The sequence below is a fragment of the Sturnira hondurensis genome, unplaced genomic scaffold (assembly GCF_014824575.4).
Source record: "Sturnira hondurensis isolate 20B ecotype Veracruz unplaced genomic scaffold, ASM1482457v3 Scaffold0025370, whole genome shotgun sequence".
Lineage (NCBI taxonomy): Eukaryota > Metazoa > Chordata > Mammalia > Chiroptera > Phyllostomidae > Sturnira > Sturnira hondurensis.
This window is the reverse complement of record NW_028098001.1, coordinates 4762322-4779484: the sequence shown is the minus strand read 5'-3', so window position 1 is coordinate 4779484 and position 17163 is coordinate 4762322. Positions and strand designations below refer to the sequence as shown.

The 17163-nt window shown below is 37.7% G+C and overlaps 1 protein-coding gene across 3 annotated transcripts in view; it reads right to left on the bottom strand.

Annotated features, from left to right (window-relative positions):
• The window catches only part of MAP3K7 (mitogen-activated protein kinase kinase kinase 7), a 60655-nt gene extending 44503 nt beyond the window's left edge, over positions 1–16152 (bottom strand). For 2 of the 3 annotated variants that reach the window (XM_037039266.1, XM_037039269.1), the window contains exons 1-4: positions 15731–16152; positions 4483–4593; positions 1539–1604; positions 999–1044 (exon numbers count right to left, since the gene is read on the bottom strand). In XM_037039266.1, the coding sequence (XP_036895161.1) occupies positions 999–1044; positions 1539–1604; positions 4483–4593; positions 15731–15850 (343 nt within the window). In that variant the 5' untranslated portion in view covers positions 15851–16152. The remainder of the gene's footprint in view (positions 1–998; positions 1045–1538; positions 1605–4482; positions 4594–15730) is intronic. The other variant, XM_037039268.1, reaches the window with a different exon arrangement.
• Between the last annotated feature and the right edge of the window lie 1011 nt (positions 16153–17163).

The following is a 17163-nucleotide window of genomic DNA, read 5'->3' as shown; positions in this document are numbered from 1 at the left end:
GAAACAGTTTAACCAAATAAAACAACAGAGCCCTGGCTGGCGTGGCTCAGTGGACAGAAAGCGGGTTGCGAACCAAAGGGTGGCTGGTTCGATTCCCAGTCAGGGCACGTGCCTGGGTTGTGGACCAGGTCCCAAGTGGGGGCCACATGAGAGGAAACAGACATTGATGTTTCTCTCCCTCTCTTTCTCCCTCCCTTCCCCTCTCTCTACAATTAAATAAATACATAAGATCTTTAAAATGAATGAATGAATGAATGAATGAAACAACAGAGTATTAGACACCCACCAACAATGATGAACACACGGGAAGTAAATATAAGTAAAAGGTTATATAAAATAATGTTAATTTAAAAAATAAAATGAGTAATTTACTTTACATGAGTAGTACAAGTGATAATACATTTATATATATGGTTAGTGGTTCTTAAGAGTGAAAAAGCTCTGTTTTATAAAGGTCAATAATACACAGTTTTCTTTCACTGTTAAAATGTTCTATAAAGTGAATTTCAGTTTTATTTTTTGAAAAGAAAGCAAAATGGGGGGGTGAGGGCTGAGTGGAGGAGGGCAAAGGGTAAAAATGAGAACACCTGTCACAGTGTAAACAATAAAGTTTAAAAAAGTAAAGAAAGCAAAATAAAGCAGAATGAAATGGAAATATAATTAGAGTTCTAAGATGAGGAGGCTCAAAGCTAAGAGAGGCAAAAAAAATTAAAAGAAGATATTTTAAAATCTATTTAAAAAACAAATTTTACTTTGCTTAAATGTGTTTAACATTATGAAGAGTACCACCAAGTTAAAAGACTGATATACTTAAGAGTTCTAAATTGTACATACTAATGTTGTAGTGCTTATTTTTAATCTTTAGCAGATTAAAAAAAAATCATCTCCTTTTGGGACTCTGAAGGTGAATTGTGAAGAACATTAAGTAACTAGGTTTCTATTGAAAGCTTTTCACTTATTTTATTGTACCAGATAAAGACAGGCCTAATGACACTCACCATTATATAAAGAGCCCCCTTCGGCATATTCCATCACAAGACACACCTGAAGGAAACACAAGCCGGAATAATTAACCACAGAGCATCTTAGGGGACTTGAAAGATAACTCGGTTCAATCTTTGATTTTATAAATGCATTAGAAAACATTGTTTTGGCCCCTACGTAAATGGCACTAGGGGAAAAAAGTTATCTATGATCTAAGACCTTGTTGGTCTAGGCACCCACTGTCCAAGAGTAGAGAAGCTTGTAACAACACAATCACAAGATCTTTGGGGTCTTTTTCCAGTGTTAATGAGTAGGTGCCATCACAGAATAGCATACACCTCATAAGAAGATGAGGTTACCGGATAAGAACGCCTAAGACAACAACTTCAGTATACTATGTTGCTAAGACTAGAAAGAAAATACATAAAGTAGTGCACAATTTTTCCCCTTGGAAATAAGATGACATCAAAATAGCTAAACTACACACCTGCACATATCTGCCATGCGATTTCTTATGCAGCTGACAATGAAACTTACTGGACTGAGGAACTTACTGGATTCAAGCAGGCTCCATACAGCTTTACAATGTTAGGATGGTTCACACGGGACAACTGCCGAAGCTGTAACAGATTAAGGTTTCTTTTAGAAAGTGCTAACTTTTGAGGAACTGACTTCATAGCATCATCAAAATCTGAGGGTTGTACAAAGCATCAATCATTCGATAATCACTATTTACTACTTAGGCACTGTGGTCCTAAGGCCTTCCCAGAATAGTGCAGAATCCCTGTCCTAAAGATCTCACAGTTCAGTTGGGCAATAGATAGGTTAAACGAATAGTTAAAAGCAATGTGCAGAGTGCCATAACTTTGTGTACACAATGCACGAGTACAAACAAGAAAAAACTAACTTTGCCAAGAAATGTTAGAACACCATCCCAGAAATGGCACTGGGCTGTTACTGAAGCCAGAACCTCTTACGTCGTCACCATCATCTTCTAACCTGTGGCTGAATAATCTACCTACTACTCCACGCGGGGCCCTCATGGGCACTTTAAAGATATTGGATAATTCCCCAGTACTCTGCAAGGTAGGTATTATAATTTCCATTTTAAAGATGAGAACCTTTAAGATAAAGTTCAGAGAGGGTTAAGTGAGCTGCTAAAATATCCTAAAACTAGGAAGCAGTGCAGCCAGGGTTTGAACTTTGGTCTATTTGACTTAAAATTTATACTTTTTTGGCATATTTGTCCTCTCTTACCCACACTCCATCTCATATCTCTTGAACAAAATTCCTCCTCTCCAGGCCCACTACTATTGCCTTAATAATCCCAACCAGAACCACTGCAGTAATTACCCTGGCCTTTTCCTAACTGGTCTCCTAGTTTTAAAGCTTCCCTGATGCAATGATTCATACTGAGGTCAGCAAGGGGTTTGGCTGTCCTCATTTCTCTTGCTACATATACATCTCAAACTTCTACTAATGTGTCCCCTTAAACTGCTCCTGGCTTGCTTTCTTCTCTTCCTCCTCCTCTTCTCTGCCTTTCACCCTTTCTTCTTTTTTTCCTTCTCCTTTATCTACATTATGCTCCTGGTTCATATGAAGTCCACTAAAATAAACCGTTTTACTGTATGTGACTAGAAAGCTGTATTTTTCTACAGCTAGTATTTGTGAATTTTCAGCCTTAATAGAAGAATTAACATCAGTATTATGCATATTCATTTATTAAATATATATTCATTTCATCTTGTTCAGATTAAGCACTGAGCTTCAGATAGCAGACTATATAAGCATTTATTCCTGTTCCTTCCCCAAATCCCAACACAGTAAAGGCATTTTTTTTTTCAAGGCATAAACTCAGAAGGATGGAGAGAATGTGAACGTTTTGGAAGTAGGAAGAGAATGACTAGCAATAACTGATAAAGCAGACTTAAATGAGAAAAAGTGAGAAGCAACCAGATTTAGCTCACAAAACCTTCAAATGGATGGGAAGTGGTGGTAGCATAAGATGCCTATGCACATAAGCTAATAAAAGAGAGGAGAGATTGGTTGGAATTAGACCCAAAGATCTCCTCCCTCCCAGACTTCAAGCAAGTTAGTGACTGGCTCTTTATCACCCCAAAGATTAAAGGTAGACACTTTAGAAGGAATAATAAAGAGTCTGAATTGGAGTATAGAAAAAAAATAAAGAAACAAATTCAAAGTAGTTGCCTTTAAGAAGCAGAAAGCTTGATTCGAGGAGGTATAAGGGACTGAAATTTTTTTAGTAAGAATACGTAGAGAACTGTTTGACAATTTAAATTACATAGTGTATAACTTTGATTAAATTGTTCCCTCCAAGCTATTATAATCTTTTTTACTCTTATTTCCTAGCATTTAACACTTACGCTTTTACCTGTGAAAAATCGTAAGTGGCAGTTTTGTGAAACTGTGTATGATAAATGACCTTATCTAAACTATAAACAAAAGTTATGAATAAGGCAAAGCTGATGCCAGACTCCTGGAGCATAGTACTAGAGATTATCTTTCTTTCTTTTTTAATCCTTACCTGAGGATATTATTTTTATTGTTTTACTATTATTGATTCTAGAGAGAGGAAGGGAGGAGGAAGGAACGATGGACCAGGAATTGAACCCACATTCTTTTGGTGTATGGGACAATGCTCCAACCAAATGAGCCACCAGGCCAGAACAGAGATTATCTTTCTTTACAATACCATCAAATTATTCATCAGTATTCTTTAATTCATTTAATTAATTACAAATTCCACTGCATCACATCACAACCAAGTTGTCATTTCTCAATGTTACACATTTAAAAATATCATGCAGTATATTTTAAAATTATAATTAAATAAAATCACAAGTATAAATTCACAAAGTTTATAAAGTAAAGACTACTTATGCATTGGCCACTGAAGTTAAAAAAGTGATAAAAACACTGATTTAATGAAACACTATGATTTAATGTACAAAAATAACACAAAATTAATAGAGAATAAGTCTGATAACACAATTTCATGATTATTAAATTCTCCTTCATCAACAAATTTGTATGAGAACTGAGCTGTACATTTTCATGCTACATGAGAAAAATCAAATTTGGAAATTATTTTCCCTTAAAATAATCTCATTGGAATTTCTAAAAATATCCAGTCAAAATAAATGCACAAAATTCCCCTTAATTTTAGATAATGGGAGACAACAGCATTTCTTTTCTACTTTAAAATTTAAATTCTACGTATTGAAATAGATCTGAATTACATGGATGAGGTTATATTTTATCACAGATGAATTCATTTAGGTAAGCCTCCTTTCCCCCTAATTTTTAATGAGAATAAAGAATGTGAATGAAAAACATTCCTATGGCACTGCCTGTAGTTTAACCAAATTGCTGACATTCAAGTATAAAGAAAAATGACAACTGAGAAATAATCTTTTTCATAATTAAATTCAGAGTATCTTGGGTGAAAATACACAACAAAATGACATCTCAACTTACCTCTACAATGAAAGCTTTCCTCTCAGATTCACTTTCTATCTGTTTAATAGCAACATCTTTTGCTCTCCACTTAGCCTTGCAAACTACTCCAAAGGCTCCTCTTCCAACAACCTAAGTTAAAAAAGAAAAACAAAATCCTAAGAATCAAACAAGTAAATCCAGACCAACATATAACACTAAAGCCCATCTGAAAGACTCATTAAAGTGAGGATAAAAGAAATGCGCTTGTCTCTATCTTTGAAAGTTTATGGTCTAGAAATCTCTTCATTTTCAAATAAAACCAAAACAGCAAACAAAAAAGACTCTTGGAGACAGGGAACAAAACAAGCAAGATGAATAGGAAGATAGAAAATGGTTTGAAAAACTAAAAGCAGAAATGTAATCAATGTTTTAAGCCATCACATTTTTTTGAAAGATTTTATTTATCTTCAGAGGGGAAGGGAAAGAAGGAGAGAAATATCAATGTATGGTTGCCTTTCGAGAGGCCCCTGCTAGGAACTGGCCTGCAACCCAGGCATGTGCCCTGACTGGGAATCGAACTGCAATCGTGTGGTTCTCAGGCCCTCGCTCAATCCACTGAGCTACATCAGCCAGGGCTAAGCCATCATATTTATTAAATTAAAAACAACTGTGAATAATTCAGTAGCAGTAGACAGTGAAGGGAAAAGGATAAAAACACAGAAAAAAGACAGGCCACTATGAAGGACAGAAAAAGCATGGCATTATGTATAAAATGTTCTGTCAAGAAAAAGAAACTGATGCATGCTATAACACGAATGAACCTTAAAAACACTAGGGTGAGTGAAAGAAGCCAGATACGAGAAACCACATACTATATGATTCCATTCATATGAAATGTCCAGAAAAGGCAAATCCAGGGATACAAAATAAATCAGCGGCTCACCTGGGGCTGAGAGTGGAAATTGGGATTAACTGTATACGGGGAGAAGGAACCCTATCAAGGTTTGAAAACTGAATTATGGTAATGATTGCACAACTCAGAAATTTGTACACATCACTGTAACACTTGAAATGTGTGAATTTTGCTATGCAAAATACCTCAGTTATTTTTTAATTATAAATACCTAAAAGTTATTTTTTTATTATAAAATACAGATTGGCCATGTACTGTATCACTGTTGAAGGTAACTAATGGGTCGGTCCCTCATGGGTTCATTGCTTTCTCATGCTAGTCTACTTTTATAAATGTTTGAAATTTGCCATAATATAAAAACAACAAAACAAAACAGGGTTTGATATTTGTGGGAACAAAATCATTAGAGTTTATCATTATAAAGGAACTTATTTAAGTGTCATTTATTGAAATCTTTCAACTTCCAATGTACCTATGTACTTTTCCTTAAGTGAAATATCTACTGCCCTATAAAGCTATCATTTATGATGTACTTTCTATGTAGTGGGCACTGAGCTAAGTGCCTACTAACTTGCCCAAGGCTATGTGGTTAGTAAATACCAAGTGTGGTTTGATGCCAAACAATTTTACACCAGAATGTTAAGAATCTTACTTTGTGCACATGTATCTAGCTGTACTACATATCAGAAAGTATCTGTTGGAGGAGGAGTCTTCACTTTAGACAAAAATTATATAAAGAAATATCTGATTTGTTCATGTAATGAACTCTTCTATAACAAAGGTGGCTGTAGCCAGGGTAATTATAGATATTTTTCATGTTGCATAATGTATAAAACCATCCATATGGTTAACAATTATTGTTTATCATATGCCAATTCTCTGTTTCAGTGAATATCTATGGAGTTCATAAGTCAAAACCAGGCATTTCCTTCAGTATTACAAAAGAACAGTAAGTGCTTAGGGTTGGGTATAAGCCAGTACAATGAGTTGTACTACTTAAATCTGTCACAATTATCCATGATGAATAGCAAACAGGTCCTAAAACAAATTTCAACTTTATTGTAAAGTCAGGCTAAGAAAGTATGGATGGAGACTTGCCTACCTACTTGATACTACCAGGAAATAATGATTATGAATTTACTACATTCTTCAACCATGTACTTATAAGTACGTCAAAGCAATGGTCCTGAGTAGGTCTCCTCCTGTTTCACGTTCCTGTTCTCAGGAATGTCCATACAGGGATTCCAAACATTGCATCTGTGGATCAGGCACTTGTCACAAACTGGGTTAGGTATGTATGACTAATTGTGATGCACAAGTGCCACCTAGTGCTGAGATGATGGCTGACTCTGAACTTTCAACTTAAAACGCTGCAAACAAAATGTGGGCAAATCAGGACATGATGACACTTCCCCCACTTTGGCTTAAAGCAATTTTTTGATATACAAAATAAGCATATTCATGTAAGATGAGAGCCCATGGCCTTAAAAAGCCTTCAATCAAGTATGTGAAACAGCATATCTTTTTAGCTAATAAAGTTCAAATGTCCATCCAGGTTGTACATATACACTGAATTACATGATAGGAAAAATAACTGCTGTGAATTCAAAGGAGTGAGGTTAGATGTACAATGTTCAAAGAATTGAAATTTCTGCGTAGCAAATGATTCTGACCACCAATTCCAACATGTGGAGGGGGAGGCTCCCTACCACCAAGCAATTCTCAGATACCAGCTGGGTGTCCTACAACTCAACTCAATTCTGACACCATCTACTTGGAGATAGCATCAGATCCCACAGGTTAAGGACAATTCTACAAGATTGAACCCCTCCCCACCCCCACCTTTCTGGCTTCTGACCAACCACCTACAGATCGGAAGTTTCAATAATTCTTTGGGTAATTTGCTAGAGTGGCTACTCAGACAAACATTTTACTCACTAGGTCACCAGTTCATTATAAAAGAATGTAATTCGGGAACTGCCAGATGTAAGAGGTACATAGAGCAAAGTATGCAGAAAGGGAGGTTCCAAGCCCAAGCTGGGCGACAATCTCCTCCAATGGCTGTGTTCACCATCCTGGAAGCTCTCCTAACCTTGTACTTTTGGGTATTTAAAGAGGCTTGATTACAATGGCATGGCTGATGAAATCATTCCCTGCGGGGTACTGATCCAACCTCTAGGCCCCTCTGCACTCCCTGAAGGTAAGGGAGGTGGGGACTTAAAGGTCCAACCCTCTAGTCACCTGCGCAGTTGGACCTCCTGGCAACCAGCCCCCATCCTCAGGTGGAGACCAAAAGTAACCTCCTCAAAATAACAAGACAAACAAAAGATATCCTTATTGTTCCCTCACTTAGGAAATTCTTAAGTTTTGGGAACTGTGAGCTAGGAACCATGGACAAAGACCAAATATATTAAAAATACATATTTTGGTCATCTCAAAAACCAAATAAACATTCCTTATAAATTACTATATTGCCGTATCAAAAAATGACTTCATTTTTTCAAATGGCATAAATGTAGAAATATTAAGGGTGAAAGAAAAAATATAAAAATATATAAAAAATCAATCCCTGCCTTTATGGGATGAAAGTGAGATCAAGAAGAAATTTAAATACAAAACAACAGTACTTAACATTTTTTTTAAAGCATCAGCTGAAGACAGCCAAAGGTGAGTCCATGACAGTGGACTAGAAGGGTTAGAAGGCAGAAAGGACTTATCTCCCCACTTCACAGTGAGATCCCCTGGAGGAAGCAGCCCCATAGAATATGCTTTGCCAACATGGGAAGCTACAGATGAGCAAGAGTGGAGGGGGAGATACAGACAGAGGGAGATCCTCCAGCCCCAACCAAACGTGGAAATGATACAGAAAAACTCTGGCCAAGAGAAAAGCAAGGTTACTGAAAACTGAAGAACCTTCTGACTGCAGGAAGGAGGCTCTTGTTGGGCACAGTGCTGGAGCCCGTGTCAGAGGCTGTGCGATGGCATACATCTCCAACAGAGGGCTAACTGCAGAGCTCAGCTGAGTTTGAGGGGACTAATGACTGCCGAAGGGGAAGGTCTGGTCAGCAAGCAGGGAGAGATGGGGTAAGGTCTGCTTTCAAGAGGTGAAGTGAGGTTTATACCAAGAGAACAATGAATTTCATTTGTTCTTAAACCAGTGTTTCTTGACTGTCTTTGGGATATCAGAAATACAGGAGTAAGTAATATAATGTCTCTGATCTACATGGAATGTACTTTCAATTAAATGGGACGGGCAGAAGCATTCGACAGACAAAAAGATGAATTAAAAAACCATCAGACAGTAAAAAAATGTCACGTAGAAACAAAAGAATGATATGACAAAGAGATTACAGGCAAGATAAATGTGAAGCTCATTTAAGGAGGTTACTAACTTGATATCTCAATGACACAGGAACCAACCAAAAAAAGAAACAACTAATGTAAAGGCCCTACAGGGTAAAAAAAACACCCTCATTCCCTATTCAACCATATCTGAACCCTATCTATAGGGTAGGTGCTATCCTAGGCACTCAAGACATAGAAGTAAAAAAACAAAAATCCCTGCTCTTACAGCTTATATTCTCACAGAGGAAGACAAATACAGAAGATGCAAGATATATAAAAACATAATTTTAAGAAAATGGTAAGTGTGCTAAGGAGCATAATTAATTGTATGTGTGTCTATGTGTATATGAACTCCCCTCCCCTCAATTTTAAACAGGGTAGTCGTTTAAGGCTTCACTGAGAAAGAGGACATTTCAGTGATGACCCAGAAAAACAGTGTTCAGTGTGGGCAGTGCATCATGGGAGCAGGGAACAGGGAAGCAAAAGGAGGGTGGAGAGACAGGCCCCATGTAGATCCCGAAGGGCTCTCTGCACCATACGAAGGGCTCTACATTTCAGGCCAAGTGCAATGGGAAGCAATAGGAGAGATTTAAGGAAAAAAGAGGATATGATTTCACATTAAAAAAAATCATTCTAGCTCTTATGTGAAGAATGGATTGGAAGAAAGCTGGAGTATACAGAGAGACCAGGTAGGAGGGCTATTATAGCAATCCAAGCAAGACAAGACAGTCGTGAGGGCGAGGTTGATGGTAGTGCAGAAAAATGGGCAGAGCTGGGATATGTTTTACAGGTAGACTCAAAAGAGTTTGCTGATTGTTTACATGCGAACAGAATGGATGGACAGGAAGACAGATTGGGTCAAGGGTTCCCAACCTTTCTGGTACCAGGATTTCATGGAAGACAATTTTTCTAAGGACTAGGAGAGATAGGAGGCAGTGCTCAGGCTGGGGAGGATAAAGGTTGGGGACCCCTTTAAATTATTTTACAACATGCTTCTCCGACCCCCACCCTCTATGGCTTAGTCTCCTCTCTGTTTTGAGTCCACAACTTTAATCTCATAGAGTAAAGCATATTTAAATTTCTTAATAAAAAATTTAACAGGAAAATGTAAGAGATGGTGCCCCTGGATTAGGCAACAGAAGGATAAGAAATAATCGGGCAGGCAGACTTTTAAGAAACAACAGTTCTCAGTCCTACAAAGTTTACAATGCCTATTAGATACCTAGGTGGAAATACCAAGAAAGTGGAAACATTAGTCAAGAAGATGTCAGGCAGGAGATAATAAGTTAGAAGAGTTATTAGCATTTAGCTGTATTTCTAGTTAGTTAACTGGATGAGATAACTAAGCAATAATATTTAAATACTGGGGTCCCTGAATTGAGCTTTGAAGCACTTTAACATTCTGAACACAGAGGAGAAAGAACCAGCAAAACCAGAAAGAACAGTCAAAAGGAGGCAGGTCAACCAGGGGAGTGTCACAAGAACCCCAGAGAAGAGTTCCAAGAAGAAAGCAGATGTAAAACCAGCAAAGACATTAAGCCAATGGCTCTCCAAGTATGGTCTCTGGTTCAGAAGTATCAGCATCCCTTGGAAAATTGTGAGAAATATAAATTCTCAGGTTCCAGCCCCAAATTACTAAGCCTGAGGGTTGGGCCAGCAATCTGTGTTTCTAATGACTGAGAACTATTAGGTCACGTTAAAAACATAACTAACAATGAGGCACAATACCTCAGTGGAAGCCATGACACTGACCAGAAAGTCTTCCCCTACTGTTAATATTATTTTTGGAAATTTCTAAGAGGGCTGAGATGCCAACTTGGGCAGGAAGAAAGAAAAAGAAGAATTCTCATAAACAAACCAATATTTTTCCTGACACACAGTGGATCAGTAAAAAAGACCAGCATAGAAAGAAAACTGACATGCACTGGCAACTGAGGTAAATAGAGAAAAACCTAAATTTAAACTCCAAAATTCTTAAAGGAGGTCACTTTTTACCTACTACCAAATTTATGATTCAAGTCCACAAATCAAATTATTCTTTGGAGTGAATTCACCTATGAATAACACAAGTTCCTTTGATATGCTATCAAAACAATTATTTTGAATGACAACTCTCCCCAAGGACCAATTTTCACGAAGTGTAAAAAAGGGCACACATCCAATTACAAGTGTCTCCCCAATCACACACATCCATCTAGAAATATTTCAGATGTTTTTCACAACCCCTCATCTGGAAAAAATAAAAGAACAGAGGAATGCACAGAGGCTTTGGTCTTAAAGAAGAAGTAAGTTTAGAATTATCTCCTTCTAAATGTATAATGTTTTCTAAATTAAAATGTTCTTAAAGCAATTATTTTATAATATGCTTCTCCGACCCCCACCCTCTATGGCTTAGTCTCCTCTCTGTTTTGAGTCCACAACTTTAATCTCATAGAGTAAAGCATATTTAAATTTCTTAATAAAAAATTTAACAGGAAAATGTAAGAGATGGTGCACAGAATATTTCACTGCAATTAATATTAAAACGCACACACACAAAAAATCAGAATTTGGGGTGTATGTGTGTGTATAAAGAAAGCAACTCCTTTAAAAACTAATTTCCTCAGGATGGACACTACTTCATTCCTTCATCCAAGTCAGTTTATTAAAAACAAGACACCTAGACAAAACTAGATGGAAAAGGAGGTGTGCTCTTATGTTTTTTATTTACTATGAGGTAATTCCTGACTGTCCCCAATGTATGTTATTTTTAATTTGGCGACTAGAGCCGTTGGCGTAGTTTGACCCTATTCTATGGACTCTGAATGGACCCTGGCCAGGCTGCCATTATGCTGGCTAGAAATCTGGAACAGGACGGAACCAGCAGAGGTCTTACATTTATCACTTAGAACTTGAAGCGTCCAACTATTTCAGAACTTCAAAACCTATTAATAAACTGTGGCAGAGTGGAACTGCCATCTGCTGACAAAGCAGATTTGATAACACAAAAGACTGTTCAAACTTTCTTTTGAATTTTTTATACAGTATTTTGAAGTCTATCATTAGATGTATGACCCACTTAATAGGCTTTTATTTCAAATAATATGCTTGTATCACCTTTTAAGCTTTACATACATAATATAAAAGTTATCACTAGGCAGATATCTCTTCACTCTGATGAGGATTCCAGATCTACTGAAACCAATAATCACTAAGTTTCTCATAGAAGAGTAATTATTAATAATTCTGGATATCCATAATTAAATACTAACAAACCTATGGACTAGGTTTTTTTCAGGCCACTATAAATTATGTTTTTCTCTATAACCAGTTTTCCATACACTCATAACCTGAAACTACAAAATACACATACATCACTTTCAAAGTTTTTGTATCTCTCTTAAAGAGAGATATAAAACAAAGCCTTTGCATGCCTCCATGATGAAGCTTCAGAATATATAAATGTGTAATGATTATATGTGCCCTTCTCATATGCTATACTTGAGGTCAACACTATGAGCCTTCCTTTTAAAAAGCAACCATGCTGCCTACGGTCTATTTAGCATTTTAGCAAAGGCCCACCAATACCGGGCTTATTCACAGCATCTGACCCCTGCTAAAAAAAACTATGTGCTAGGTATAATGGAGTGTTATATGGAATTGACATGTGCAAAAAGAGTCAGATTACATTTCTAGTTTATATGCTCCCTTACTCAAATCACTAACTAATCTTAACCTCTGGCTTTATCACATGTAATACAACACAACCAGATGGGCACTAAATGTTCATGATTATGCCATAATAACTTCATTTACTCATTCAACTAGTATTTATAGAAAACCTTCTAGGTGCTAGGCATTGAAGTTACAAGTGTGAATAAGGCACCTTACATTTTGCTGGGGGACACAGTTTTGGTTATTGGTAAATACCATAAGAATAAATGGAAGCAACAAAGATCTAGGTTGTTGAGGAAGGCTTCTCTAGAATAGTAACATTAGAGGTGGGATCTGAATGGTAAGAAGGGGCCAGTTGTGAAGTTTTGGAGGGAGGTGGGGGAAGAGAATTCATTCTAGGTAGAGAAACAACCGCAAAGAATTCCTCTTAGCACCTTTCCCAATTCATGAGGTTTACTTAACTCAAAAACTAGCTTCAAACTCTTTTCCACTCAATGGAGCCTTGTGAGATTAAACCTACTTTCAGTTTATAGCTTAAGTGTTCAATTTACTTTACATTCAGTTTTAAATTTGTGGTCCTAAAGACATAACTAACTGTTCTGTGTTTATTCTAGTTGCACAAGTAAAAATTTTAAAGGAAGGAATCTTAAGATTCTTCTACTCATTTCCTCAGTACCTCAGCAATATTGTCCAGGGAGGAGAATGTTCATTAAGTGCTTGGGAACGATTATGTACTAGGAAATCAGTATTTTGTCTTCTCATTCTCCAAATACGGTTTGGTTATAGAGTACTTTACAAAGAACTAAAATAATATTGTAAATCCAGTGGTAAGAGCAACTGACTCAGAAGTGAGAAATCTCAAATTAAATTCCCGACTCTACCATTTACTTAGGCGTAAGGTTTCTTACAAATCAAACTGTATGATCACTTGTCAACATGTGTAAAATGGGGATAGTTCCCCAAGTAGATACCTCACAATTTATTCTAACATTCTCTACACTTAGATCCAGATGGTAAAAAATAAATGGTACTTTTTTCTAAGGCTAAACCTTACATAATTTGATACCAGAATTTAATTTAGGAAGTGCCATTCTGATGTTACTGAGTCACAATATCAGGAATGCAAGGATTAAAATCAGTTGATGCCTTAGACATATGCATCTACTAAATTATTGCCCTGTGGTTGGAATGTTTTTCTTATAGAGTTTCCAACTGAATCGATAGAATGCTGATTCAATTACACTGTTATTTGGGAAATATAGGATATGATTTTCTTTTACTTACAGGAAATATATCTTTACCATATAAAATACTGAAAGGGATATAAATTACTTTTTGTTTCTGGTCATTTTTCTCTGTTCTCTTCATGGTGTTAACCTAGAACCAGAATCTAAGTTGAGAAACAGTCACTGAGTGTCAATGGTATAGCCTGGATCATGTAACAGTGTTTTCATGTGTGCAAATGAAGAATATGTGACGGAAATTATGCAATGGCTTCAATGTCAGAAATGCTGAAATTCAATATTTAAAATACAAATAAACTGATTATTTAAAAAAAGTTTGAAACATAATCTAAACCGAAAGAAGGGTCTTTGGGAACTTAATGGCTTTGGGGGAGGAGCAGCAAAGTGATGTCTCCTTAGTAACTTCCATTCCTCCAAGAAGCAAGAATGTTAAATGCTGTGGAAAGTAGTATGCAAAAACTAAGGTTGTCAAGGCTCAAATGATGTAACTCTATGAAAGCACTTGGTAGACCATGAAGTACAAGTTATTATTATATAACAATTTGTAGTCTACAAGTATGACAGTTCCCCACAGAGTAGACGTAAATGCTTATTTCAAAACTGCAATTCTTTTACACTGACTCACTGAATTTTTATTCTTAAAAAAGAAGGAATGTTAGCCATGAAAGCTGGGTCAACTATCCACTTCTCAAAAAGGAATTTATAATAGCCTCGACAGAAAAAAAAAACACCCAAAACAACATACATGAAAAAATTCCCCTCTTTTTTCAAAATACAGGTCCTTCTTTTAGCCATGCAACCTTAAACCAGGTCACTGTTTCTCGCCGTAACTCATTTTCCTAGTAACACGGGTCAGACACTGTGTTTGGTGTTTTGCATACTGCCTAACAGGTTCTGTTACACGGATAAAATAAAATGGAAATTACTCTTACTGTATAGCTAAGTAAACTGAAGCTCGAAAGGGGGCAGGAAACTTGCTCTAAATGACACAGCTATTAGCTGATATATCGGACCTTCCTCCAACTCCAAAGGCCTTGCTCTTACCTTGTAAAATAAGATTGTTTTCGTGATTCATCCATCATTCTTCCAAAAATACTAATAGAAAAAAACTTATTTGTTAAATAATTATCTCACTACTTTTAGTTTGCCACTACCTAAAAACAATTTTGGATATTTAAAGTAGTGATATCTTAGAGTATAACACAGGACATACAGGGTTCTTCATGGCATATGTAATGCAAAGTACGGAATTGATACTATTAGATACTATTTCCATCAAAGTTTTACTTTACAAAGTCAAGTCTTTAAAATATATATATGCAATTTTTATTTTTCTAAATGTTATGGTCCTTAGAACTAACCTACTACTCTGTGAATTTGAAAAGAAACAATGTAATAAAGACACATTATTACCTCGCTCTTAAATAACTTAACTACCACAGAATAGAGACTGGATCTGGGTATTCTTACAGAGATTTCTGGTCTGGAGTTATATTGTAGTTGTCAAAGAAAATCATTAACTATCTCTTCAAAGTATGCTACTTGAAACAGCTTTTCATTGTAGCCAGTCTACATTACTTATGTTGAAATTCATCTAAATTAGTCCAAATGAAGGCAGAACATTTAGTATTACTTTACGGAATAGACTAAACAAACCATTCCATACTCGGGGAAACACTTTGTTAGATATGATGATGATGCATTAATTTACCAAACATTTAACGAGCACCCGCTACGAGCCAGGCGAGCTAGATGTCCAACATAATAGTACAATCCTTGGCCCTTAAGTGAACTGAAACTCCAAAACGGCCAGTCTTTGATGAATTTACTACTTACAGGTAAGAGAACCGGTGGACCACACTGTCTCACCAGTTCACCTTCCTGTCCCAAATCCAGGCACCTGGGTATCAAATTTAACTCAAGAATGCCTAAGTGACGCAAAATGAGAGCTATCTCGGAGCAGCTGAACGCACACTTCCTACAACACCCGGTTTCTAAGGGGTGATGGGGACTTTCGGTGAACCCTGCGGGGGCCTCGAAAATCAAAGGGGCCGAGAGGTGCCTTAAGAGTTGGGACCAGGTAGAGGCAGGGCCGGCCCGGGCCGGCATCTCGGTGCTGGGTCTCGCTCACCTCTTCCACCTCGATCTCCTTGTAGTCAATCTCTTCAAAGTTGAGAACTTGGGAGGGGGCTTCGATCATGTCACCGGCCGAAGACGAGGAGGAGGAGGAAGCGGCGGAGGTTGTAGACATGATCTCTCGCGGAGCCCGGGGGGCCCGGCGAGGCTACCGCCCGGACACTCCGGGGGAGACCCGCGCCCACCCGCCTCCGGACCGACCTTCAGCCTGGAGCCACGGCGATCCGTGGAAGGGGCTGCGGCCACAGCCGAGTCCCCGCTCCGGCTCCGCTGCCTTTTCCGATGCCGGGCCCCGCCCACTAGACTTCCGGTTCCGGCATGAAGTGTGAAACTGGAGGAGGGCCGTGAGCTCAGAGAAAGGGAGGGGAGAATTTTGTTACAGAAAGGGAGAACAGTTTTGAAGATAGGTGGGGGAGGGTAAGAGGCTAACTTTGATCTGTAGGACAAATTTCGCGAGACCTTTCTTATACTGTCTCAGCAACCAGATGATATCGCGAGAGGAGATGTTATGACGTATTTAAAATGCGCGAACGGAAGTGGCACAGAGACCGACGGTGTAAGTGTCGTTGGTCCTTTAGGAAGTAGCGGGAAAGTTGAAAGCTGTGGTTTCAGTTCAGCTTTTTCAGCTCTTTTATGGACTCGTTGCCGTTTCTTTCGGAGACCTGCGGAGGGCCGGCGTAGTGTTGGACTGAGTTTTTGTGACAAAGCTTACTTTTTAGTTTCACCCCAAACTAAGGTGACCTATTTCTTTAAGAAGCTTTGAAAAATGTGTTTCTCTGTGGTGTGTGGAAGGAAGCACTTGCTACTGTTAGTGTGAGCCAGTCCATGACTCTATGAGAGATTCTAAGAAAATAATACAGAGCGAGCCAGCGCATGTGACCTGAATAACAATGTGTAGGCTGAGTGTTCAGGCACAGAAATTAATATTAAGTAAGGTAGATATTTGTAATTTGACTGTTCATCTGAAGTTACAGGTTGCATTAATAGTACATATAGAGTGTGGAGCACCATGGTAGAAGCTTTATATTCAAATCACTACCCATAGCCTTGAAAATTAAATATTTTTGTTGTCATGTTCAGGACGTGAGGAAATAGACTCAGGATTAAAATGTTTTTAAAAAATTAACTTCCGCAAGTAAAGTGGGTTTTTTTTGTTGTTGTTTTTTAAGTAAGGTTTTATTGAGCTAGGATGCTAGCCAAAAAGAATACCGGAATCTAAATCACAGGAAGCATGGCTAGAAAAAATGGCATTTCTTTCGTCCAGAATTTTGCAAGCATTTTTATACAGCAAGTAAGGAAAACAAGGAGGTAGTGTTAAGAATTTGCATTAGCTATTCGAAAAGGGGCAGGAGAAAAGTGAAGTGAGGCCTGCTCTGGAATAGGCTCTAAATGCTCGCTCCTCCAGATTGCTGTGGGTAGCATCCTGGA